Source organism: Rhincodon typus, chromosome 9 (genome assembly GCF_021869965.1).
Source record: "Rhincodon typus isolate 14 chromosome 9, sRhiTyp1.1, whole genome shotgun sequence".
NCBI lineage: Eukaryota > Metazoa > Chordata > Chondrichthyes > Orectolobiformes > Rhincodontidae > Rhincodon > Rhincodon typus.
This window is the reverse complement of record NC_063340.1, coordinates 7,501,075-7,527,484: the sequence shown is the minus strand read 5'-3', so window position 1 is coordinate 7,527,484 and position 26,410 is coordinate 7,501,075. Positions and strand designations below refer to the sequence as shown.

The following is a 26,410-nucleotide window of genomic DNA, read 5'->3' as shown; positions in this document are numbered from 1 at the left end:
TCTGAACTTTAAACCCCTCTTGTGAATTTAATCTCCTACTTTTAACAGTATTCCAGTTCAAAATTTCTTTTCTAAGTACTTAAATGTTTCTGCCTTCCTGTTCTTCATTAAGACGTACAGTGCATGCTCAAGTAACCATCAATCTTATGTAATAGTCAACCCCGACTTTTAGGACTTTTGAAGGGCAAAGTGTTTTTTTCGTATACCATGTTTTAGTTTTCGGACTAAGGCCTGTGGGAACAGTTTATCAGGTCTTAAGTCTTTTTTCATTTAAACATCAGAACACCAGGAGGTCGTCTGGGGCAGCCTAATCCCTACTGAATTCAGGACCACGGCCAGCAACTAGTGTCAGTATCGGCGGTTCCAAAATCCCGGCATGGATTACAGCCCCTCAAAAGTATTACTTACATAAAAGTCAATTCCTAAAAGTTTGGCCTGAAAAGCTCGACTTTTACACAAGCATATATGGTACCGATGAAAACCAACTAGCATTATTTTTAATGTAATATTTTAATCTGCTCTACAAAGAGCAAACTAAAGCATGAAGAGGTACAAAAACAAAGTTGCTGGAAAAGCTCAGCAGGTCTCGCAGCATCTGTGAAGGAAAAAACAGAATTAACGTTTCGGGTCCAGTGACCCTTCCTCAGAGGACCTGAAACGTTAACTCTGATTTTTCCTGCACAGATGCTGCCAGACCAGCTGAGCTTTTCCAGCAACTTTGTTTTTGTTCCTGATTTACAGCATCCACAGTTCTTTCGGTTTTTATAAAGCATTAGAGGTATTGGGCTAATCTTAATCTCTGGATTCCAGCTGACCTTGTGTTTATTTTTGCCATAATCCTTGCCTTGAAAATTATAGCATTCACTGATATTTCTTTTAGATGTTCTTTAAGGCTTTTCTCTTCCTCTATCAGATATCGTTGACGCTTTATCAGATCCAAAGAAGTTTCTGTCAGTAATGGAAAAGAGAGCTGACCAAATGAGGGCAATGGGAATTGAAACTGTACGTAAAAAATACTTTAATATTTACTTCACACTGAATAGCAAATGATTGAATAAACTTTCTTCTGAATAAGTTCGCAAAAATTGCAGTTTTATTTTGCATTATCACTGCAAATAGTAAGTAGTTGCAAATGGTTTATTTTCCCTCATTAATGTTAGACAACAGATACAAATATCCGCTGAGGAGTGTGAGGTCAAAACATGGCTTCTGAGTGCAATCTTTCTAATAATGAAGAACTATTAAGAATGGATCCTTCCTTCCTTCTGCCTCCTTTAATATCTAACATTATTTTCCAGTACATTGTAGTTATGCAGACATTGGAGGTTTCACTGCATTTTAAGTTGATGCATAATGCAGTTTGTCAGTACAAAGAGTCAAAGAATTATTTGATCCAGACATTTTTGTAATTTGTCACTGATCGATTAAGATTTCCAATTGAAGCTAGATTATTTTCAAGCCTAGGAGCTGATGAGCTTCAAAATTGAAAGAACTTTAATCGCCCACTTTTTCATTCTTTCTTTGGTGCACTGTGTGGATCACGCAGAATGGTAAATTTAATCCCTGGTGGAATCAGCCAAGTTTTTAACTCATGAATATGTCCTTGATGTGTGTGAAAGGGAGGTTAATGACCAGATTTTAACCACCGGGATCATCCAGACTCCAAGGCAAGCTCAGTTTCCAGGTTGGGAGCATGGTTGTGGACGAGTGGGGACATTGGAGATGAAGACATTCCTGAAGATGGCCAGTTAAGAAACTCCATCCAATTAAAGGTAGCTAGCAGACCAGAGGACAAACAGGTCCGACCAGAGGGCTTGGAGTGATGTTTAGTTGGCAGAATCACCAGGAGAGATGGTGCTGCCCTGGTAGGTGGGGAAACACAAGGACACCTGAAGATGGAATTGGCTTCTGAAGAGTTAGTGAAGTCTCTAAATAAAGAAATGTCACAGTCAGGTCATGGGTGTGGAGAGGTAGCCCTTCCTCAGTATTGACTGGAGGCCAGAACTCTTGTGTACCGCAGTTCTGAATTTTAAAGAAAAACTCTCTGGACCTCAGGCCTATTTCTGGGAGGTCATCTCCAAGCAACTGCTGAACTTAAACCTCAGCGCAGGGGCGTTCAGGCCTGTTGGTCATCAGCAGGATCCCAGTGGTATGACCAGGTATACCCTCAGTTGAAACTAATGAACGACCTATTCTACAACCAGACCCCCACCTCTGGCAAGATTGCTTGGAGTCGGCATCATACTGGGGAGATGCTCTTGAACAAAATTTTCTCATTTTGCTCCCGGTTCACATTGTAAATGTATCTTCAGGGTGACTGTGAAGATTCAGCCTTAGATATATGCGAGTAGGTGCTGAATGCAGGTCAGATTAGGCTGAAATGTGATAACACCGGCATCAAACAGCAAACAACTTCCACGTGCCAAACTCTTGATTAAGTTACTGCAGGGTTGTTCCCTGCAACAGAAATCATAATTCATAAATCATAAATCATAATTAAAGAAAAAAAGATTATTGCAGGAAACAAACCATTATTTCAGACCTAAATCAATTTATCTAAATCAGCAATTTCTATTTACCATCCCTTTATTTCGCCTCCAGTTCAGGCACGTTCTTAAATGTGTCTCTGCAGGAATTAAGAAGCAGCTGTTGGTGGCTGAGTTGTAATTCATTAGCAAAATAATATTTGTAAATGTCATTAATCTCTAATCATGCTACACCATATGCATGACTATGTACTCACCTATCAAAAGCAAAGATGCAGTTAACTGTTAGGTAGCATGTCTACCATTCCGTTAGATCCTAAAACCTAGGAGCAGATGTAGGCCATTCAGTCCATCAAGTCTACTCTGTCCCTGAGTGAGATCATGGCTGATCTGATAATCCTCAGTTCCACTTTCCTGCCTTATCCACATAAGCCTTGATTCTCTTGCTGATTACATCCTTTAACATCCATAAGTAAATGAACAACCTATAAGAATTGATGGAAATAGTCAGAGGGTTGCTGAAAGTGTTGGTGACAAGAGGCATTATGAAAGCAATAAAATATTTCTGTAGCACTTCAATATAATCAAACATCCCAAGGTAGTTCATAGGAGTGATATAAAAGAAAATATGAAATTGAGCTACTTAAGGAGATATAATACTTGGTCACAGAAGTTGGATTGAAGAAGCGTCTTTCAAGAGGGAAGAGAGGTGGAAAGGTTTAAGGAGGGAATTCCAGAGTTTAAGGCACAGGCAACCAAAGACCAATCTGGATGCCTAAGAGGACAGAATGAGATGAGTGCCGATACCTTCAGAGAATTGTGGGGCTGTAGGGCATTACAAACATAGAGAGAAGTGAGACCAGGAAGTGATTTGAAAACAACAATGAGAAATTTAAGAGCAGGATTTTGTTTAACTGAGACTCAGTGTTGCTTATCCAACATAGGATTGAAGGATGGTCAAGACTTGCTGCACGTTTGTGACATTTGGGCAAAGTAATATTGAATGTGGGGCTCCTGCCCAGACTGCATAACTGCTTAATAAAACCTATTAACTGAGGCACGGGTGAGAATTTCAACAACTGATGAGTTGAGACTATCGGATTCAGGTGATTTTATGGATGTGGAAATAGGGAGGCTCAACAATGACATTAACGCATGGAAGTCCATTGTGCCAAAGGTAGGAAAATGAAGGCCTTTCTACCCCTTGTAGGTGTCCTGAGCTCTGGTGACCTGTAACTTCCAGCAATGGCGAGAAGATTGCACCCTGTTCGTATCTATAATCTCCAGCTATTACGTTTTTAACAATGAGATCATAAAAATGTAATTACATACATAAGGAAATAGCGACATCAGTATTTCTGAATCTAACACCTGGTTTATGGCTTGAGAGTATTTCCTGCAGAGTTCCAATTTATGTCGCTCTGTCCCAGTTTCTAAGGTAGTCAGTTTGAGTGAGATTTCTTAATGTAGAACATCAGTTGGTGGATTTGTTTTGTCACACGTGGCAATTTGTCTGCTTTGTACTTCAAGAGCGATATAGCAGATGTGCCAAATGACACCTCCAAAAACGATAAGAAAGGGAAATCTAATCCAGTGAAAGCAAGTGTCACACCACAGAGCAGCTCAGAACTGAGACAGAACTCAACATCTGGACAAGGAACTGGAAACGATGCGAAGAAAGGTGAGAATCCAGAACGATATTGTATTTTTCTTTAACCAGTGGTTGTTGTCATGGGTCAGTCTTACTGGTTTGGAAGCCTCAAATCATTTTGAGTTTGCAGATATTGAGTGGTATTTTGGGCAAAAAACATTCTGTCTGATGTCGAGGTTGGGAAACATTTCCATGTTAGGCTGGATTTTAAGATCCCTGCCAAACAGTTTGAAGGCAGTGGTGGGAGGTGGGGAATGGGGATTACTACCTGTCTACCCTCTGATCTGTCTCCAATTTTATGAGGGGAGGGGTATGTGGAAGCATCAGGTGATCCACCCTCCTCTTAACTATATAGGGCTCTAGTCATAGTGTCATCTGGCACGGAAATAGACCCTTCGGTCCAACTCGTCCATGCCGACCAGACATCCTAAATTAATCCAGTCCCATCTTGCCAGCATTTGGCCCTCTAAATCCTTACTATTCATGCACGCAGCCAGACGTCTTTTAAATGTTGTAATTGTACCAGCCTCCATCACTTCCTCTGGCAGCTTATTCCATACACACACCACCCTCTCTTGAAAATGTTGCCCCTTGGGTCCCTTTTAAATCTTTCTCCTCTCACTTTAAATCAATGCCCTCTAGTTTTGGACTCCCCTACCCTGGGGAAAAGACCTTGGCTATTTACCCTATCCATGCCCCTCATGTTTTATAAACCTCTATAAGGTCACCCTTCAACCTCTGGCACTCCAGGGAAAACAGCCCCAGCCTATTCAGCCTCTCCTATAGTCAAAATACTGTGGACAGTTTTGGGCCCCTTATCTAACAATGGGTTATTGGGGGATAACCCATCCCCCAATAATAGATTGGCATCAGAGGCAGTCCAAAGAGGGCTCACTAGGCTGATACTGGTTATGGAGGAACTGTCCTATGAGGTGAGACTGACTAGGTTCAGCCTGTACTCACTGGAATACAGAAGACTGAGAGACGACCTTATTGAAACAAACACTGTTCATAGAGTACTTGACGAGGGAGATGTGTAAAGAGTGTTTCCCATTGTGGGAGAATCTAGGACCAGAGGTAATAATCTCAGAATGAGACATTGCACATTTAAGACAGAAATGAGGAGGAATTTCTTCTCTCAAAAGGTAGAGATTCAATGGAATTCTTTACCGCATAAAACTCTTGAAGCTGGGCCATTAAGTATATTCAAGGGTGAGATAGACAGATTTTGAATCAGTGAGGAAATCAAGGGTGAGGGAAAAATGCTGGAAAGTGGAGCTGAGGGTTACCAAATCAAGCATGATCTCATTGAAAGGCAGAATAGACTTGATAGTTTGAACAGCCTACTTCTGCTCCAACATTTTATGGTCTTAATGGCCCCTAAAACTGCCTCATTCAGCCCTCACTGCCGTTATACTGTTTAATAAATTAGACTAAAGGTGAAAGATGCCAATGGGTTTTTCTGGGCTTTGTCTCCTTACCTCACCATTTTCACAATGCTAAAGTTGAGTACGAAGTTGTAAATTAATATTTGGACCAGATGACAAGAGTGAGGGAAAGAGCCATCATCCATACAGGACCATGGACAGCTCCTTGTATTACTCCAATTCATTAAGTACACTCCACTTATGTGGAATAAAGGTGAGGATGTAGGTCCTCCAGGAACTGCCACAGCCAATACAAGGATTGAACCCATGCTGTTGGCTTTATTCTACACCACAACCTAGTCAACTGAGATAACCCACTACGTGGCTAATAAAGAAGATTAAATATGTTGCAAATTTATTATATAAAACCATAAGGTGTAGGAGCAGAAGTGTAGATCATTTAATCCATCAAACCTGCTCCACCATTCACTGAGATCGTGGCTGATCTGATAATCCTCAGCTCCATTTTCCTGCCTTTTCCCCATAAGCCTTGTTTCCCTTACTGATTAAAAATCTCAGCTTTGCGTGTTCTCAACCATCCAGCTTCAACAGTACTCTGCAATGAAGAATCTCACAGATTCACTCCCCTCTGAGAGAAGAAATTCTTCCTCATCTCTGTCTAAAATATGCAACCCCTAATTCTGAGATTATGCCCTCTGGTCCTAGACTCTCCGACAAGTGCAAACAACTTCTCTGCACCTACCCTGTCAAGCCCCCTGTGAACCTTATATATACCAAAAAGATGTCCTCTCATTCATCTGAAATCCAGACCTAACCTACTCAAACTCTCCTCATACGATAGTCCCTCCATACCTGGGATCAGCCCGGTGAACCTACTACGGACTTTCTCATCGAGTCATACACAATGCCAGTATATGCATACGTCAAGGCAACAGCGTTGTTTCAGAATCGTATAATTTTGATCGCAGATTTAACTGGCAGTCTGTCATCTGTGGTATTGTCCTTCGTTGAACACAGAGTAGTGCAAACGGGCCAGCGGAGTATGTCATTACTGTTTACTCATAGTTGGCTGAAAGCAGTTCCCCGTGCCATACTGGTACCAACATTATAATTACAGTAAATGATAATTAAAGAGCCACCAGTGGACTCCCCAGACACTGTGCAGCAGTGCCCATTAGTGGATTTCACTACTTGCTGCAACAGAATCTCAGCTGCTGGTAGTTTGAGTCAGGACTGACGGTAATCAGTGGTAATGCACTAGTCTGGTAATTCCCCACATCCAGGCTTACACCCTTTAGATGCAGGTTCAAATCCCACCATGTCACCTGGTGGCTTTCAAAGTCAATTCATTAATAAAATCCAAAATTGAAAGCTTGTCTTATCAATGGTGACTATAAAACTACCTTTTTTGTTGTTGTGTTAAAACCCACCTGCTTCCTGGACTTAGAAGGAAATCTACTGTCCTGACCTGGCTTGGCCTATGTGTAACTCCAGACCTACAGAAAGGTGGTAAATGTATTGTGAAACGGCCGAACAAGCCCAGGGCAATTAAAAATGGTTCCCCCAAATGCTGATGTGGACCACATCTCGTGAAAGAGCAAAACGTACACTCAGGTTATCCTTGCAATTTGATCTTTTACAGGAGAACAAGCAGTTTGGCCCATCAAAGACACTCCTTCAACAAACTGAATTTATTAATTAATGAATATCGGTGTAAAAATTCACATGTAGGTCTCTGAAGCAGCTCCATGAAAGTTTCAATCAGGTCCCCCTTCATCCTTCTAAACTCTATCAATTACAGACCCAGAGTCCTCAACTACTCTTCATATGACAAGCCCTTCATACCCAGGATCATTCTTGTAAACCTCTTCTGGACCCACTCCAAAGCCAACACATCCTTTCTTACATATGGGGCCCAAAACTGCTCACAATATCTTAAATGCGGTCTGACCAGAGCCTTATATAGCTTCAGCAGCACATCTCTGCTCTTGTATTCTAGCCCTTTTGAAATGAATGCTAATGTTGCATTTGCCTTCCTTATTGCCAGCTAAATTTGCATGTTAGTCTTATGACATCTCGGACTCCTAAGATGCTTTGTGTTTGAGATTTCTAAAGCCTTTCCCCATTTAGAAAATAGTCTGTGCCTCTATTCTTCCTGCCAAAGTGCATAACCTCACACCTTCCCAGATTGTATTCCATCTGCCAGTTCTCTGCCCACTCACCTACCTTGTCCAAGTCCTTCTGCAGTCTCCCCCCTTCCTCAACACTGTCTGTCCCTCCACCTATCTTTGTGCAGTCTGCAAACTTAGCTACAATGCCCTCAGTTCCTTCATCCAGATTGTTATTGTATAACCTAAATAGCTGTGGTCCTAACAGTGACACATGTAGAACTCCACTAGTCACTGGCTGCTATCCTGAAAGAGACCCCTTTGTTCCCACTGTCTGTCTTCTGCCAGTCAGCCAGTCCTCCATTCATGCCAGTTCCTTGACCCTAACACCATTGGCTCTTATTCATTTAGGAGCTTCCTGTGTAACATTTTGTCAAAGGCCTTCTGGAAATCCAAATAGATTCACTGGCTATCCTTTGTCTAACCTGTTTGTTACCTACTCAAAGAATTCTGACAGGTTTGTCAGGCATGAGTGCCCCTTGGTGAAGCCATGTTTTACCGTGCACTTTCAAGTACTCCCCAATTTCATCCTTAATGATGAACTCTAAAATTGTACCAATGACCAAGGTCAGGCTAACCGGCCTATCATTTCCAGCCTTTTACCTCCCTCTCTTCTGAAACGTGTGTATTAAATTAGCCATTTCCCCCCCTCTGGGATCCTTCCTGACTCTGGTGATTCCTGAAAGATCACCATCAATGCTTCCACAATCACCTCAGCTATCTCCTTCAGAACTCAGGGGCACAGTCCATCTGGGCCAGGTGATTGCTCCACCGTTAGGCCTTTCACCTTCCCCAGCACCCTCTCTTTTTTGCCCCCTCACTGTCTTGAAGTTCTAGTATGCTACTGGTACCTTCCGCCATGAAAACTGATGCAAAGCACCAATTCCGTTCCTCCTCCATTTCTTTGTTCCTCATTACTATTTCTCCAGCCTCGTTTTTCAGCGGTCCAATTACCCTGTCTTATATCTAAAGAAACACTATAGGAATTTGGGCAGAGAACTAGGTGGGCTCCACAAAATCTTACTTCTACTAAGGTCCATTAAAACCGCTTAATATACATTCTGGTGACAAACATTCTATCAATTTCATGAACAGGGTATCAATTCCCACTCCAAGAAATGGCCCCATGACTCATCTGTACACGCACAGCTGTGCTGTAACATTACGAACCTACACAGTCAATTGACAGATTGGAGTTACACAACTGTCAGAGCTCACTTGAACCCGAAACCTTAACTCTGCTATCTCTCCACAGCTCGCTACCAACGCTGCTTGGTTTCTCCAGCAATTTCAGTTTTCGTTTCAGATCTCCAGCATCTTTTGTTTACTTAATTTTACTCACCTGATTATATTTAGCTTCCTCCCAGTCGATCTACTACAGTCCTTACATTTAACATTCAGGTGGCTCCTGCAAAGTTTAAGATGGAAAATATTGCAATCCTTTATAAATGACCTTTCAGTACCATGCAACTGGCGACCCTGTTTTGTCTTGATGCCTGGCTGCCAAATCACTGCGATTCATTCTTAGAGATGCTTTTAAGCATTGATTTCAGAATTTGTCTTTTGACACTTTATTGACACCAAGAGATGTGGTTGTGTTAACTCACAACTTACCACCAAAGCAGCATGTTAAGTAGCTACTCGCAAACTGCAATGCTCCACCTAGTGGTGGTGTTGCTCATAAACATTGGATAGAAATTTTACACAGATTTTATCAAGAGCTATGTTTTAAAATTGTGACTGTCCAAAGTGCTCAAGTGCCATTTTCATGGAACAAAAAATGCAGGAATCGTCATATTCCATGGAGTGTTTGACAATCTCTTTCATAGTTAAGCTAATTGGTTTCTTTTATTTTGTCTGTATTTTAACTGTGGTGTAAAAATAAAGAGTTTTTCAAGCATGTTTATGGCTCAGATGCTTGTTTCATTGATAAACTGCAGGACTGTTATGAAGACCCACAACAATGTGGTTGAACAATCTGTTCAATGGCGAGTCAGGTTGTGCGACAAAGATTGAGCTTGCCAGTGACACCCACATCCCGTGAAGGAACAGGAAATAAATTAGCACTCTGCTACAATTGCACATCTACTGTCACCAATTATAAAACTCTCAGAGGCCTAAATTTGCTTCTGTGAGGTCTTCAAATTGTTTATCTCCCTAACGATTATCACATGGCTCAGTGGTTATCACTGCTGCCTCACAGCACCAGGGACCCGGGTTTGATCCCACTCTCGGGTGACTGTCTGTGTGGAGTTTGTATATTCTCCCTGTGATTGTGTGGGTTTTCTCCGGGTGCTCCGGTTTTGTCCCACAGGACAAAAATATGCAGGTTAGGTGGACTGGCCATACTAAATTGCCTATAGTGTCCAGGGATGTGTAGGCTAGGTGGATTAGCCTAAGGAGAGGGGGGGGTAAGTCTGTGTGGGATGCTCTGCAGAGGGACGGTGTGGACTTGATGGGCTGAATGGCCTGCTTCCACATTGTAGGGATTCTATGATGATTTCTAATGTATCAATATGATTTTGTACTTTGCCACTTGCGTGGACCCAGCAATGCAGGAATGGTCATATTCCACAGGGTGTTTGGCAGTCCGTGACATTGATATGTATCTACCATGGCCCAGAAATCCTTAATTATCATACATTAATGTAGTTTTGTTTTGATAATTGAGTTAATTTGCATATGAGTGAAAGGTAAAGTCACCATAGTCCTACTGGACCATCGGGCCCCTCTCTCATTCGAGCAAGAGACAACTTACTGCTGGTGGTTTAACCTGGGGGTTAACAGATCAAAGGTGCGGGGAGAGGTTGAGAAGGTTGGTAACCTGAGTAGGAAATGAGCATTCCTAATTGGTTGTGAAATGGGAAGTCATATTCTCAAAAAAGCCATTGTATTAATCCAAGACTTTCTTTCTTTTTAGTGATGACTAAAACATAGACATTCCCACTTCCCCATCCCTAATCATTTCTGTGTAGTTGCCGAATGTTAAATCTAGTGTCTGACTTAAAAATAATTTGTGTGGCCATTAATTCCTTGTTTTTTGTAAGACCACACTCTATGCAAACTGGCTCCCACATTTTCCAACATTGGAACAATGTCTTTCTCGGTGTCTAATTAGCTGTGAGGCATTTTGTGGCTGTGAAAGGCAATATGCAAATACAGATTTTTATTTCCAGTTACGCTGCTTGGTGCCGACTGAAGTCACTTGCACAGGAACATAGATCATTGGAACAGGAGTGGGCCATTCCGAACCCTGAGCCTTCAATGAGGTCATGGTTGATCTGTGGCCTAACTCCATGTACCTGCCTTTGGTCCATATCCCTTAATACCTTTTACTTAACAAATATTTAGCTAGAAACTTCACAACATCTTATCATTTCACTCTAGGTAGCAGGGCTTTAAGTGTTTGAGTTGTCCCTTTATTTCTCATTGTGTACAGCAGTATCTGCAGTGTCTTAATATTATGAACATGTCTTGTATATCACAATGAATTAGTTTTATTGGACTATTAATATGCTTAAGGAACTGGGAATGAGTTTAGTGATGCTGAATAATCATAGCTGGAACTTTTTTTTACAGATATAACACTGGTGCCTCAGGTGAATATTGAGGACTTGAAGCAGATGAAGGTAATTTTGATGTAACATTTTAAAAGGCTCATTAAAGTTACTTTATTACTCATGATTACTCATTATTATTTTATCAGTTTATTATTTATATTTATTATATTATTTATACTTTATTACTCATTATTACATATTACTCATTAGTCATTCCTGAGATATGGATATCAATGGCAGGGCCAACAATTCCTAATTGACCTTAAGAAGGTGATGGTGAGCTGCCTTCTTGAACCGCTGCAGTCCATGTGCTGTAGATACCCTTGTAGTGCTATTAAGAGGAAATTTTGGCTCAGGAATGCTGAAGCAATGGCAGTGAGTTTTTTTTTCTTTATAATGCCTTGCATATCCTTAGGCTGCTTTATAGCCAGTTAGGTTTTTTTTTTGAAGCATAGCAGGTCACCTTCAGCAGCACCTCCCAAGCTCTCAACTTCAAACATCTAGAAGGGCAGTAGAAATTTGGGAACGCCACTACCTGCAAGTTCCCCACCAAACCGCTCACCATCTTGACTTGGAAATACATCGCCCTTCCTTCAAAATTCTTCCTGGCTCAAAATCCTGGAACTCCCTTCCTAAGAGCGTTGTAGGTGTCCCTACACCACATGGACTGCAACAGTTTAAGAAGACAGCTCACCTCTGCCTTCTAAAGGGAAACAGAAGGTGGATAATACATGTTGTCATAGCCAGCAATGTCCACATTTCATAATAGACTATAAAAAATGTCACAGTTTGAAGCTTTGTCCACCGGTCTATGTCCAGAGCCTAAGCCTATTTTTTACTCATTTCTTGACAAACACCCGTGGGCATAATGTTCTGCAATTCATTTACTGGTGTCTGCTATTCTTTATTTAATTCTCATGTCACAGTTCTCAGCAATTTTCAAAACATGTTTTATTCAGTGTAAGGTCTTGTTAAGTTAATTCAAAAATAATGGAACCTTATTCTCACTGATTAAATTGTAAGGATCTGGGGAAAATAGTTGTTTCCGTTATGGAGTAGAAAATTGCCCACTGCCAAGAACGATCCAAAAATTAGAAAGAAATAACTGCGTACAAAAAATGGACCGTTCAGTCCAACTTGTCCATGCTAGCAGTGTATCCCATGCTTTCTCATCTTAGTCTATCAACATAACTTATTATTCCCCTCTCCCTCACATCCACTTAGCTGTTACATACTTATGTATTTTGACCACTGCGGTCTCTGAGCATTAACATTAAGCATTTTTCAATTTCATGTCATAGGTTTACTTTGTCACATTTAGGACAAAGCCAAGCCACTGTCCTCAGAAACTTGACCTTAAAAGCCACGTTTCAACCAGTAAACAGTCTGTTCATTAAAGGGTGATGGGGCAAAGAAATGTGCAAACTTTAAAAGAAAATCATTACATTTATTTTTTAAAAAAGAGGTTTGAGGAAATGGAGTTAAATTTGAGTGAGAACAGTGGAATTTTAATTTAGAACCAAGAAAAGTGCAGGGAATAAGAAAGAGAGGAAGAATAGACTTTTTTCTTAAAGACAACTGGAAATAACATGAATATAATTTTGGTTTGGAATTTTACTATCTAAGGTGAAGCGTGGGTACTTGCAGTGGCTTTGAACAAAAATGCAGGGAGACCTCTCAATCTCTGTGGCAAAAACCTGACCTCCCCCACCATGCAACTGAAGAATTCTCACAGGCAGCTTAGCCGGAAACTAAAACTACTTACAATCAAATGACATATTAAACATTTTACACAGTGAAATAAAGACCAGAATACACTGGAATTAGGCAAAGGTGGAATATTTAGACTCTTTTTAAAAGTAACTTCTAAAAATTCAGTAACTAATCATGATGAGGACATTCAACAATACTCCGCACGCAACATCTTGTTTTCCCCCAGAGCCAGATCTGTTCTTCAACATTAGTTATTACTCAGTTTGCTGTTAAAATTCCACTAACAATTCATTGAACACAATTTTAACTTCTTTATAAATTTTCTAACACCAATGCATGAGCAGCATAACTGGTCTCATTCATTGCCAGCTCCAGAGAGATGGGGGTGTAGCGCACAGTGTAACCCAAGGCAAGGGAATAAATGACTAACTGCAAACTCAGGACTTAAATGTTTAGTCACACTAATGCTCATTGCAATGAGTTTTAGAGGGTTAATGACAGCAAATGTTTGACAGTTCACCATCAAAACTCCCCACGAGATCCAAGCCTTTGCATCTGCAGGTGAAGTTATATCCCCAGTGTTTGATTTAATGGCTTCAGATGAGTCTTAAAGTGGTAAAGCAAGTCATGACATTTTATCAGCTATTTAACAGTGACATTGCTAATTGTAATGTCACAGTGAGTTAAAAACACATCAGAACAATTGGCCCTGTTAGACAGGCAATGTCCTTCAGGTTAGTGAAACATAAAAACCTTATAAGCCTTTTTCTCATATATGTGTTGCTCAAAATTTATCACATTCTGTTAACTTTTTGCAGGTAATAACTAAAATGGAAATAAGGACCACAAAATAAAGGGAAAGGTACGAAAGAGGGCTGTGTTACAGTGATGCAATGGGCTAATTGATATAGCCTCTTTAAAGCAAAGCAGGGCATTTTCTGAACTCCCATTGCAATTGTGGTCTTTTCTTGCAAACAATTAAAATCATTTTATTGTTTGATATTATAGGCCTACCTAAAATTGTTGAAGAAGCAGCAAAAAGAACTGAGTGCATTAAAGAAAAAGCATGCCAAGGTATGTATGTGCTCGTCACATTTTCAGGAACAGGAGGAGGCCATTTGGCCTTCAGACCTGTTCTAACCCTCACTTCAAAGGGATCACTGCCGGTCCGTGGCTGATCTCTGTTTACCTGTCTTTGTTCCATAGTTCTTTTCAGAAGTGACATTTATCAGTCTTAGGTGCAAAATTAACGTTGATGTAGCATAATTACCTTCTTTTTGAAATTGGGTCCAAAGTTCTCCCATCCTTTGTGTGAGAAATGTTTCCTAATTTTGCTCCATAAAGATCTAGTTCTGATTTTTAGACTATGTCCCCTGGTACTCAATTCCCTAACCAACAGAAACAGGCGCTCTGTATCTAGCCTATCTACTTCTCTTAATCTGTTGAAAACTTAGACCATAACACTTCCTTAATGTTTGACTTTGGAAGGAATACAACCCCAATTTGTGTAATAACTCCTTATAATGTAAGCCTTCAAGCCCGGCAATAGTTCATGTTTAGTTTAACTGTTCCATAATGAGAATTCAAATCCTCATCATGATTAAGAACTGATTTTATGCAACAAATAAGTTCAACCTGTTCTGAAAAATACAATGTGTGAAACAATCATTTAATTGCCTAAAAGTAAAAGCACAGATGCAAGATGCACATGGTAAAATTGTCTCAATTGAATGAATTTGCCTTTGTAAGGAGTAACAAGACTCAAAATTAATCATGTTGAGCAGGCTATTAATACCTCTAATAGCATCATAGAATCCATACAGTGTGGAACAAGGCCATTTGGCCCATCAAGCCTGCACCAACCCTCTGACAAGCATCCTACCCAGTCCACCACCCTATCCCCAGAACCCCTCATGGCTAATCCACCTAACCTGCACATCCTTGGACACTACAAAGCAATTTAGCATGGCCAATCCTACTAATCTGTATGTCTTTGGATGGTGAGAGGATACTGGAGCAAACCCACGCAGATACAGGGAGAATGTGCAAACTCCACACAGACAGTCGCCCAAGGGTGGAATCGAACCCGGGTCCCTAGCACTGTGAGGTAGCAGTGCTGACCACTGAGCCACCATGCCTGTGTGCTTGAAGAATAATAAAGTACGTATTTTAATGTTCAACTTATGGTTTATCATCTGACCTGCATTGCACTTACCCCTGCTCATTACTAATGAAGTGAAGGGCAAAGATCACATATGTGGCAATAGCAGATTATAAGAACATGAAAAGGAGCTGAAGTAGACCATTTGGCCTCTCAAACCTGCTCCACCAGTTAACAAGATCATGGCTGATCTTCTACGTCCATGCCACCTTTCTGCTCTATCCCCATGCCCCTGAATTAATTCTATACGCAAGACTTTGTCGGTCCCTGTCTGTCACATACTGAATGGCTGAGCGTCCAAGCTCTCTGTGGTAGGGATTTCCAAAGAGCCACAGCCCTCTGAATGAAGAAATTTCTCCTCAGTTCAGTCATAAATGATTGACACCCTTATGCTGAGACTGTGACCAATGTTCTAGAGCAATCTGTTAACGTCCACCTTGTGAACCCTCTTAATAATGTTACATATTTCAATGAGTTAGAACATAGAGCATCGAACAAGTACAGCACAGTACAGGCCCTTCAGCCCACGATGTTGTGCGAACCTATTATCCTACCAAGATCAAACTACCCTGCATACCCTAAAATTATACTATCATCCATGTTAACCTCTCATTTTCCTAAACTCCAAGGTGTATGGGTCTAGACCAATCAAACCCTCTTCATGAAACAATCCCCTAATCCCATGAATCACTCAGTTGCTCTTTGTTTCATGACAGACGGGTTGGAATGTAACGACGGAGAGAAAACGACAGGAGTAGGCACTCCGGCCCTTCAGTCCTGCTCTGCCTTTCACTAACATCAAAACTTATCCTCTTTAATAAGGTTAAAAATTAGAAAGTTCGCAATTTTAAAGAAACTTTAATTGAAATTAATTAGAAATTAATGTGCCTGAAGGCTGCCATATCCCCAGGTCCTTATAATCTGCGCACGAGATTACTAAAGAAAGTGACCCGGCATTTTTTAATGTATTAGTGGTCATCTTTCAATAGACTCTAGTGCAGTTCTTACAAGTTGGAGGGAGGCAATTAAAACCCCACTATTCAAAAAAAGAAAGGAGAGAAAACACAGTGTAAAACAGATGAGGTAGCCTGAAATCAGTCCTGGGGAAATTTGCCAGTCTATTACAGAATATGCGATAACAGAACACTTGAAAAGTTATTGGGTTTAGAAAAGTCAGTACAGGTTTATGAAAGGGAAATCATGCTTAACTAATCTACTGGAGTTTTTCTGGGGTGTCACTAGGAGAATAGATAAGGGAGAATCAGCGGGTGTGTGTTTCAGTTTCAAAAACAGTTTTGACAAGGTCCCACGTAAGAGGCTAGTGAAAAAAATTAAAGCAAACGGGTTTGAGGGTAATGCAGCAGTGTGGACTGAGAATTGTTTGACAGTCCAGATACAGAGAGTGGGAATAAATGGGTCTTTTTCCAAGCAGCAGATGATTAATCGTGGTGTGCCACAACAATCAGTGCTGTGGCCCCAGCTATTCACAATATACATAAATGACTTGGACAGGGAAGTAAATGAAATGTTGCCCTGACAACTCAAACCTAAGAGGCATTGTGAGTTATAAGGAGGAGGCACACAAAACTAAAACTGCAAGCAAGTCTTCAGGTGTTATCTCGCCAAGGCTTTAGATGGGTTATAATGAGACATTTCTATTCTTACGTTCAAATCCTCTCAGGACAAAGGCTACCATACCACTTGCCTTCTGAATTGCTTGTCTGTACCTGCACGTTAACATTCAGTGACTCATAAACCAAGGACACCAGGCACCTTGGAAGTTTAGCACTTCCTAGTCTCTCACCATTCGAGAGGGAATCTGTATTTTTGCCTTTTCTCGATAACTGATTACTTTTTAGTTACACAAGGGGTCAGTTAGCTGTACGACTGGTTTGAGATGTAGAGTGATGCCAACAGCATGGGTTCAGTTTCTGCAATGTCCAAGGTTATTCAACTACTCCCCTCGCCTGAGGTGACCCTCAAGTTATAGAGTCATACAGTATGGAAACAGATGCTTCACTCCAACTCGTCTATGCTGACCAAATTTCCCAAACTAAACTGGTCCCACTTGTCTGCATTTGGCCCATATTCCTCTAACCCTTTCCTATACATGTACCTAACTAAATGTCTCTTAAATGTTGTTCCTGTACCTGCACCAGCACTTCCTCTGGTTGTTCATTCCACATACAAACCACCCTCTGTGTGAAAAAGTTGCCTCTCAGATCCCTTTAAGTCTTTCTCCTCTCACCTTAAAAATATGCACCCTAGTTTTGATCTCACCCACCCTTGAGAAAAGACCTTTGCTTTCACATTCTCTATGCCCCTCATGATTTTACAAACCTCTATAAGGTCAGCCCTCAACCTCCTACGCTCCTGTGAGAAAAGTCCCAGTCTATCCAGCCTTTCGCTATAACTCAAACTCTCCAGTCCCGGCAACATCCTGGTAAATCTTTTCTGAACCCTCTCTAATGAAATAATATCCTTCCTATAGCAAGGCGACCAGAACTGTACACAGTACTCCAGAAGAGGCCTCACCAACATCCTGTACAACCTCAAAATGACGTCCCAACTCTTATACTAAGTGGTCTGAGCCACAAAGGCAAGCGTACTAAATACCTACTTAACCACCCTGTCTACCTGCATCTCCACTTGATGGCCCAATTGATCAAGATCCCATTGTACTCTTAGATAACCTTCTTCACTGTCACTATATCACCAACTTTGGTGTCATCTGCAAACTTACTAAGCATGCCTCCTGAATTCTCATCCAATTCATTTATATAAATTACAAACAAGTGAACCCAGCACCAATCCGTCTGGAACACTGCTGGTCACAGGTCTTGAGTCCAAAAAACAACCCTCCACCAACACACTCTGTCTCCTACCATAGAGCCAATTTTGTATCTATTTGGCAAACTCTCCCTGAATCCCATGTGAAAATCTTTACTGATCAGTCTTCCATGTGGAACTTTGTCAAAGGCTTTACTAAAGTCAACGTACACAACATCTAATGCTCTGCCCTCATCAGTGTTTTTGGTTACATTCTCAAAAAGCACAACCATGTTAGTGAGACACGATTTCCCACGCATAAAGCGATGATGACTATCCCGGATCAGTCTTGCCTCTCCAAATGCATGTAAATCCTATCTCTCAGAAACCTCTTCAACAGCTTATCCACCACTGATGTTAGACTCACCAGTCTGTAGCTCCCAAGCTTCTTCTACAGCCTTTCTTAGATAAAGACACGACTTTAGCCAAATTCCAGTCCTCTGGCACCTGGCATATGGCTGTAGATAATACAAATATCTCTGTTAGGGGTCCCACAATTTCTTCTCTAACTTCCTACAACATCTTGGGATACACTTGATCAGGTACTGGAGATTTATCCACCTTTATGTATTTCAAGACCTTTAGTGCCTCCTTTTCTGTAATGTGGACTGCTTTCAAGACATCAGTATTCATTTCCCCGAGTTCCCTATTCGCCATTTCTTTCTCCACAGTAAAAATCAATGTGAAGTATTCATTTAGTGTCTCTCCCATCTCTAGTTCCACACATAGATGACCTTGTTGAACCACCATTAGTTGTTTCTCTTTATTGAGAGAGCACTTTGTGTTGTGGTAAGTCCATGATGACTTTACCTTTGGTTAAACGACTATTGAATGCCCTCAGAGATAGTAAGAACTGCCGATGCTGGAGTCAGAGATAACACAGTGTGGAGCTGGAGGAACACAGCAGGCCAGGCAGCATCAGAGGAGCAGGAAAGTTGACTTTTCGGGTCGGGACCCTTCTTCAGAATGCCCTTTAAGTTTTGCAGATACAGGGTGAGTTTTCCCTCGGTCTCATTTAAATGGAAGAAAAGCTGGACAGATTAGTTTACAGACATGTACTCCGACTTACCCAATATTTGCTGTTCCTAGGTGACCCCGAATACCTGGAAAATTTTCTGAATTTCAGGACAGTAGAAATGATTGAGTATTTCAAAAGATTATGATTGGGACTTAACTTTATTTCAACAGGTTATGTCTTTATTTATTATGAATAACAAAATTAATTTATGGATGCGTGTTCTTCACCAGGCGAACAAATTCTAAGCAATAAAATACCGAAGTCACTGACTTGTACTGATGACTATAAATGGATCAATGTGTTTGTCTCTTCGCTGTTTTAACTATCCCCTCCTCATTTAAACTTCTAATTTCTTCTGCTGCTCAGTGGCTAGACCCATTGCCTTTCTTAGTCGGAAAGTTCAAGTCTTACTCCAGAGATTTGAGAAGGCAGTGCTAATTGATGTGCAAATGCCAGTGTTGAAGGTGTGCTGCACTGTCAGAGGTGATGTCATTCAGGTCATGTGTTAGACAATGGCACCATTTGTTATGTAGTGCAGACATGAAAGCTCCGACGACACTACTTCACCAATGAAGAGTGGAGTTCTCCTGGTGTCTTGACCAAGATTCATCCTTCAACAACAGCTGAAGCAGATGATCTCGTCATTGTTACATATTGGATTTTTTTAGGAGGCTCTTGTGGCATAGTGGTAGTGTGTCTACTTTTAAACCAGGAGGCCTCAGCTCAATCCCACCCGTTCCAGCGGCGTGTAATATCATCTCTGAACAGGTTGATTAGAAGATAGTTACGTATTGGTTTGGGGCCCATTTGGCACAGTAGTAGTGTCCCCACCTCTGGGCCAGGAGGTCTGAGTTCTAAGCCCTAGCTGCTCCACAGGTGTGTCAGAACAGCTCTGAACAGGTTGCTGAGAAAATAACGATACATTGGTTTGTGGTACTTAGTTGGGTACAAATTGGCACTTGTGTTTCCTACATTGCAAAAATGATGATGAGTTAGATGTATTTTGAAGTGCATTCAAATGTATGTAGAAACCGTAGGAAACAGGGGCAGGATAAGTTCAATATGAACATGGCTGGTCATCTAACCCAGTCCCCTGTTCCTGTTTTAAGACCATAAGACATAGGAGCAGAAATTAGGCCATTCAGCCCATCGAGTCTACTGCGCCATTCAGTCGTGGCTAATAAGTTTCTCAACCCCATTCTCCTGCTTTCTCCCTGTACCCAACTAGGTACCACAAACCAAAGTATCATTATTTTCTCATCAACCTTGATCCCCTTGACAATCAAGAACCTATCTATCTCCACCTTAAATATACTCAATGACCCGGCCTCCACAGCCTTCTGTGGCAGTGAATTCTATAGATTCACCACTCTCTGGCTGAAGAAGTTTCTCCTTATCTCTGTTCTAAAAGGTCTTCCCTTTACTCTAAGGCTGTGCCCTCAGGTCCTAGTCTCTCCTGCCAATGGAAACATCTTCCCAACATCCACTCTGCCCAGGCCATTCAGTATTCTGTAAGTTTCAATTAGATCCCCCCTCATCCTTCTAAACTCAATTGAGTATAGACCCACAGTCTTCAAACGTTTCTCATATGTTAAGCTTTTCATTCCTGGGACCATTCTTGTGAACCTCCTCTAAACCCGCTCCAGGGCCAGTACATCTTTCCTGAGATATGGGGCCCAAAACTGCACGCAATATTCCAAATGTGGCCTGACCAGAGTCTTATAGAACCTCAGAAGTACATCCCTGCTTTTATATTCAAGTCCTCTCAAAATAAATGCCAAAGTTGCATTTGCCTTCCTCACTACTGACTCAACCTGCAAGTTTACCTTGAGACAATCTGGACTAGAACTCCCAAGTCACTTTGACTTCAGACTTCTGAATTTTCTCCCCATTTAGAAAATAATCCATGTTTCAACTCTTCTTACCGAAGTGCATGACCTCACACTTTCCCACATTGTACTCCATCTGCCACTTCTTTACCCACTCTCCTAACCGGTCCAAATCCTTCTGCAGCCTCCCCACCTCCTCAGTACTACCTCTCCCTTCACTTATCTTTGTATCGTCTGCAAACTTAGCTCGAATGCCCACAGTACCTTCATGTAGATCATTAATGTATAAAGTGAGAAGTTGTGGCCCCAACACTGACCCTTGTGGAACACCACTTGTCACCGGCTGCCATCCTGAGAAAGACCCTTTTAACCCCACTCTCTGCTTTCTGCCAGACAGCCAATCCCATATCCTTCGACCCCTTTAGCTCTAAGAACGATATCTAACTCCTTCTTGAAAACATTCAATGTTTTGGCCTCAACTGCTTTCTGTGGCAGTGAATTCCACAGGCTCACCGCTCTCTGGGTGACAAAAATTCTCCTCATCTCAGTCCTAAATGGCCTACCCCATATCCTTCGACTGTGACCCCTGGTTCGGGACTCGCCGATTATTGGGAATATCCTTTCTGTGTTTCCCCTGTCTAGTCCTGTTTGAATTTTACAGCTTTTTATGTGATTCTCCTGTCGTTTTTCTGAACTCCAAATAATACAGTCCTAACTGATCCAGTCCCTCAGCCTGGCAAATCTTTGCATTCCCTGCCATAGCCAGAACATTCTTCCTCAGATAAGAGGCCAAAACTGCACACAATATTCCAGGTGTGGCCTCTCCAAGGCCCTGTACAATTGCAGCAAGACATCCTCATTCCAGTCTTCAAATCCTCTCACTATGAAGTACTTTATTGACTGTAAAACACTGTGGTTTTGAAATGTGCTATGTCAATATAAGTTCCACTGCTGGGTCATACCTCACCTTTAAGTTTCTTGAGGGTAATGAAGATAACATGAGGAGTAAAAGCAAGAATAGGCCTCCTGTGCTACATACTAAGATCTTCATCAATCTTAACTTCAGTTTCACTTAACCCTGCTGATCTCCAATTTTATTGAGATTCCAAAGGCCAATCAATCACAGCCGTGAATATATTCAACAACTGTCCATCCACAGCTTTGGAGATTGAGTAATGGAGAATTGCTGCAGAATGTAATGCCCTGGTCCAGCATTGCCTTTTGGCAAACTGACCCAATTTGTTTTTCAAGAAACGCCTTGTCAGGTCACAGGGAGAGAGACGGCACAGACATCCTTGGAGCAGTCAGGGATAGACTACTGGAGGAAGCCATACAGTGGAAGGAGGAGCAACCCAGGTCCCCAAAGGAGAGCTGTACAGAGCAACAAGAGGAGGTGGTCAGGGCACTAAATATAAATCCAAAAGCCTCACCACTAAGGTGCATCTCACCATTGGAAAGAAGTGTCCACTCGGTTACAATTTTCAAGCTGCCCCACCATTTATATTGATCAGTTCCTTAGGCAGGGAGACAGTACTGTAGTGGTAATGTCACTGGACTAGCCATGCAGAGATCCAGCCTAATGGTGCCAGGACTTAGGTTAGTAAGTCTGTCTTATGGAGCTAATCTCATCAATGAGAGAACCAATTTCATCATGTGTCCTAAGTACCCAACTGGTTCACTGATAACATTGAGGGAAGGAAATGTGCCATCCTTACCCATAAGACTGTAAGATATAGGAGCAGAATAAAGCCTTTTGGCCCATCGAGTATGCTCTGCCATTTGATCGTGGCTGATATGTTCCTCAACTCCATTCTCCTGCCTTCTCCCTGTAATCCTTGATCCCCTTACCAATTAAGAACCTATCTATCGTTGTCTTAAAGACACTCAATGACTTGACCTCCACAGCCCTCTGAGGCAATGAGTTCCACAGATTCACCACCCTCTAGCTGAAGAAATTCCTACTTGTCTCAGTTCAAAAGGATTGGCTCTTCACTCTGAGGCTGTGCCCTCGGGTCCTAGTCTGTGGCATGCGAGAGTATCATGCATAATGTCAGCACAATGATTATGTGTTAAATACAGCCAAATATGTATTGCTGGACGTCACAGTCCTGTCTGCTTACTTTTCGAAGATGAAATAGCCCCCATTAGCCAGAAGAAAGCTTTAACAGATGACAAACTCCGAAATCTCGACACTGTCACTCTCATCTGGAAGAAGTTTAAAATTAAAAGTGAGTGGAATGCTGACCTTTTAACCAGTCGTTAAAAACCCATCTGGTTCACCAATGCTCTTCAGTGAAGGAATTCTACTGCCCTTGCTTGGTCTGGCTTGCAAGTGACTCCATACCCACAGCAATGTGGATGATGCTTAACTGGACTTTGAAATGGCCGAGAGAGCTGATTGGCTCCAGGGCGCTGACAGATGGGCAATAGTTTACCAGTAACACCCATATCCTTTATACCCAAGGATAAAAGAATAGGAGCATTTAGAATCATAGAGTCATAAAACATAGAAACAAGACCCTTCGGTCCAACCAGTCCACACGGACGTTGTTCCCAAACAAACTAGTCCCAACTGCCTGAGCTTGGCCCATGTCCCCATCACACCTTTCCTATTCATGCACTTATCCAAATATCTTTCAAATGTTGTAACTGTCTCTGCATCCACCACTTTCTCTGGCAGTTCGTTCCACACACCAACCACTCTTTGTATAAAATTGTTGCCCCTCAGGTCCTTCTTAAATCTTTTTCGTCTCATCTTAAAAATATGCCCCTTGGTTTTGAACTCCCCTCATGATTTTATAAACCTCTAAAAGATCATCCCTCAACCTCCTCTGCTCCGGTGAAGAAAGTCCCAGCCTATGCAGGCTCTCCCTATAACTCAAATCCTCCATTCTCAGTAACAAAAAAAATGTTGCTGGAAAAGGTCTGGCGGCATCTGTGAAGGAGTAAAGCGTTACCGTTTCGGGTCTGGTGACCCTTCCTCAGAACTTCCTCAGAAACCCTCCATTCCCAGTCTTTTTGAACTTTCTCCGGTTTAATAATATCCAACCTATACCAGGTTATCCAAAACTGGACACAGTATTCCAGAAGAGGACTCATCAAGGTCCTGTACAACCTCAACCTGATGTCCCAACTCCTATACTCAAAGGTCTGAGCAGTGAAGGCAGTGTGCTAAATAACTTCTTAACCACCCTGTCCACCTGTGACAGTTTATTTTTTGGGAAGGTACCAGGGCTGTATTTGATCATGTGCAGCATATGATTGTTTAGGTGGAAGATGTCAATAGCAGGGTGTAGAAGGAGGTATTTGCAAATACTGCAATGCACTATAATAGGTCCATTGTCATCTGAACGGGAGCTCCAAGAATTTTTTTTGAAGCACCAAATCAAGTTCTGATCATGGTGAATATTGACAGCTGGGGTGCTGGAGGGGAGATGGTCATCTGTTCCAGCTCTAAATACCTTGGTGATTAGTTCCACAAAACCATGAGGCAGGACTTTATTTGCACCCTTGACTCTATAGGTCAGTGGTTGTGTAGAACATGTAGTATGGGCGAATCTCATACGCATAACCTCAAAGTAAAGGTTTGGAATGATGTTAATGCTGGGGGGAATTCCTTCTTTCGGATGGTAATGAATCTGAGGAAGACAAAGACCTGTTGAGGCTGGGATATTAAGTGTATTCAAGGCTGAGATAGATTTTTAAGGGAAGCAAGGCTTATGGGGACAAGGCAGAAAACTGGAGTTGAGGATTGTCAGGCAGGCATGATTTCATTGAAAAATGGAGCAAACTCAACGCAGTGACTGGCCTACTTGTGTTCCTAACTCCTATGCACTGTTCTCACAATGTAGCAGGAACCAACACCAGGTGATGGCAGTGTTTTCCTGAGAAAGGCACGTATGAATGTTGTTAAAAAGAGAGCTGGGCCAGACTGCCCAAGGACCAGCACAAAAGGTGTAATTTATTCCAAACCCAATGACACCGTATGGGAATTATCAATTTAGTCCTAATTTTTTCTCTTATTCAGACGAAACAGTTAGACACTTCCTACAATATTGAATTTATATAAGCATCTTTCACATAATAACATCTATGGCCTTTCACAGAAGCATTAAATAGCAACGTTTTCTAACCTACAGCAGATGGCCTGTTAATCAAAGCAGTCCAGTATAGTTTGTTTTAGCTGTGTAACAACTGCATCCATCATAGAGGCCTACAGCACAGAAAAAGGCCCTTTGGCCCATCGAGTCAAAAGCCGGTCAAAAACAACCAGCTATTCTTGTAAGTTTAAAGAGCAGGGGATTTAAGAATATACAGATTGTAACAATTTACAGATCAAATCCACCCTCCAAACGTATTTATGTCTGCTTCATCAGTTTGTGATTCGTATGTTGTAGGTTTAGATCCTTATGATAGCCAAAATGAGGTCTAATCAGCGCCAGATTCAAATGGCCCCACTGAGTTCAAGTTTCCTTCTGCCTGAATCAAACATTACTCATGAATTCCCCACCACCACCACAAAAATAGGTTTTTCAGAAATTGGAACTGAAAATCTGTGTCCAGGTTCCTTTTTAAAGGTGATTCCGACTCTGCTAAAGCCTAATCCTAGAGCTGTTTGCAGCATGTAACACAACATATAGACACGCCTTCTGAAGTCTCTGTGGGCACTGCCTTTCTGGCAAAAGGAGGAATCGGTTTGGGAACTGCATATCCTGCAATGTAAACAAGGCTGAATTGACGCCAATCCCCTGAGCAGTCCGATCACTTAATCTGACCTATCCACGTCCTTTCTCCACTAGCACTCCACCACCTTCCCCCCCCCTCCCCCCCCCCCCCCCCCCCCCGCCATCCCACTATTGCATACGTGCTGCCTCTGCACTTCATGTCAACTCTGATGACTCTTCATCTAGACTCGAAACGTTAGCTTGCTCTCCCTCCATGGATGCTGCCTGACCTGCTATGATCTCCAGCATTTTTTGTTTTCAGTACAGACTCCAGCATGTGCAGTAATTTGCTCCTACCCTAAGCAGCCTGACTTTCTTCCTCAACACCCAGAATGCAAAGATATTAGAGAGCTACCAATTGGAAAAGAAGGTGTAAAATAGGTGGCAAAAGACAAATAAAATGAAGCCTCATTGCAATCAGCACAAAGGACATTGATGCAACAGTTGGCAACAGCTTCTTGTTTTCTTATTTAGTATTGGGTAATGGGAAGAAAATGAGAACATAATTTCACTTATATTGCAACTAGTCTTCTGTTCCAGAAAGCTCTGTTGTCATGAGAGTTGAAAATATGTTTTGTTCATGCGTTCAGGACATCATTTGTTGCCCATCCCTACTTGTTCTTGAGATGCTGGTGTCAACTTATTGAATCTCTGCCACCCAGAAATGGTGAGACACTCAGACAGTGTTATTAGTGTGGTCCAGGATTTTTTAACCAGGCAAGGCTGAAAGGATAGTGGCCAAGCCACTAAGGATCTCTCACAATTTGGGGTGGCGTAGTGGCTCAGTGGTTAGCACTGCTGCCTCATAGTGCTAGGGACCTGGGTTCAATTCCACCCTCAGGCAACTATCTGTGTGGGAGTTTGCACATTCTCCCTGTGTCTG

At 41.8% G+C, this 26,410-nt stretch overlaps 1 protein-coding gene across 8 annotated transcripts in view; it reads left to right on the top strand.

Annotated features, from left to right (window-relative positions):
• The window catches only part of LOC109936216 (1-phosphatidylinositol 4,5-bisphosphate phosphodiesterase beta-4-like), a 537,830-nt gene that overhangs the window by 431,758 nt on the left and 79,662 nt on the right, over window positions 1-26,410 (top strand). For all 8 annotated transcript variants that reach the window (XM_048601091.1, XM_048601092.1, XM_048601098.1 and 5 more), the window contains 4 exons: window positions 914-1,002; window positions 4,017-4,167; window positions 11,273-11,322; window positions 13,975-14,040. In XM_048601091.1, coding sequence (XP_048457048.1) covers window positions 914-1,002; window positions 4,017-4,167; window positions 11,273-11,322; window positions 13,975-14,040 — 356 coding nt within the window. The remainder of the gene's footprint in view (window positions 1-913; window positions 1,003-4,016; window positions 4,168-11,272; window positions 11,323-13,974; window positions 14,041-26,410) is intronic.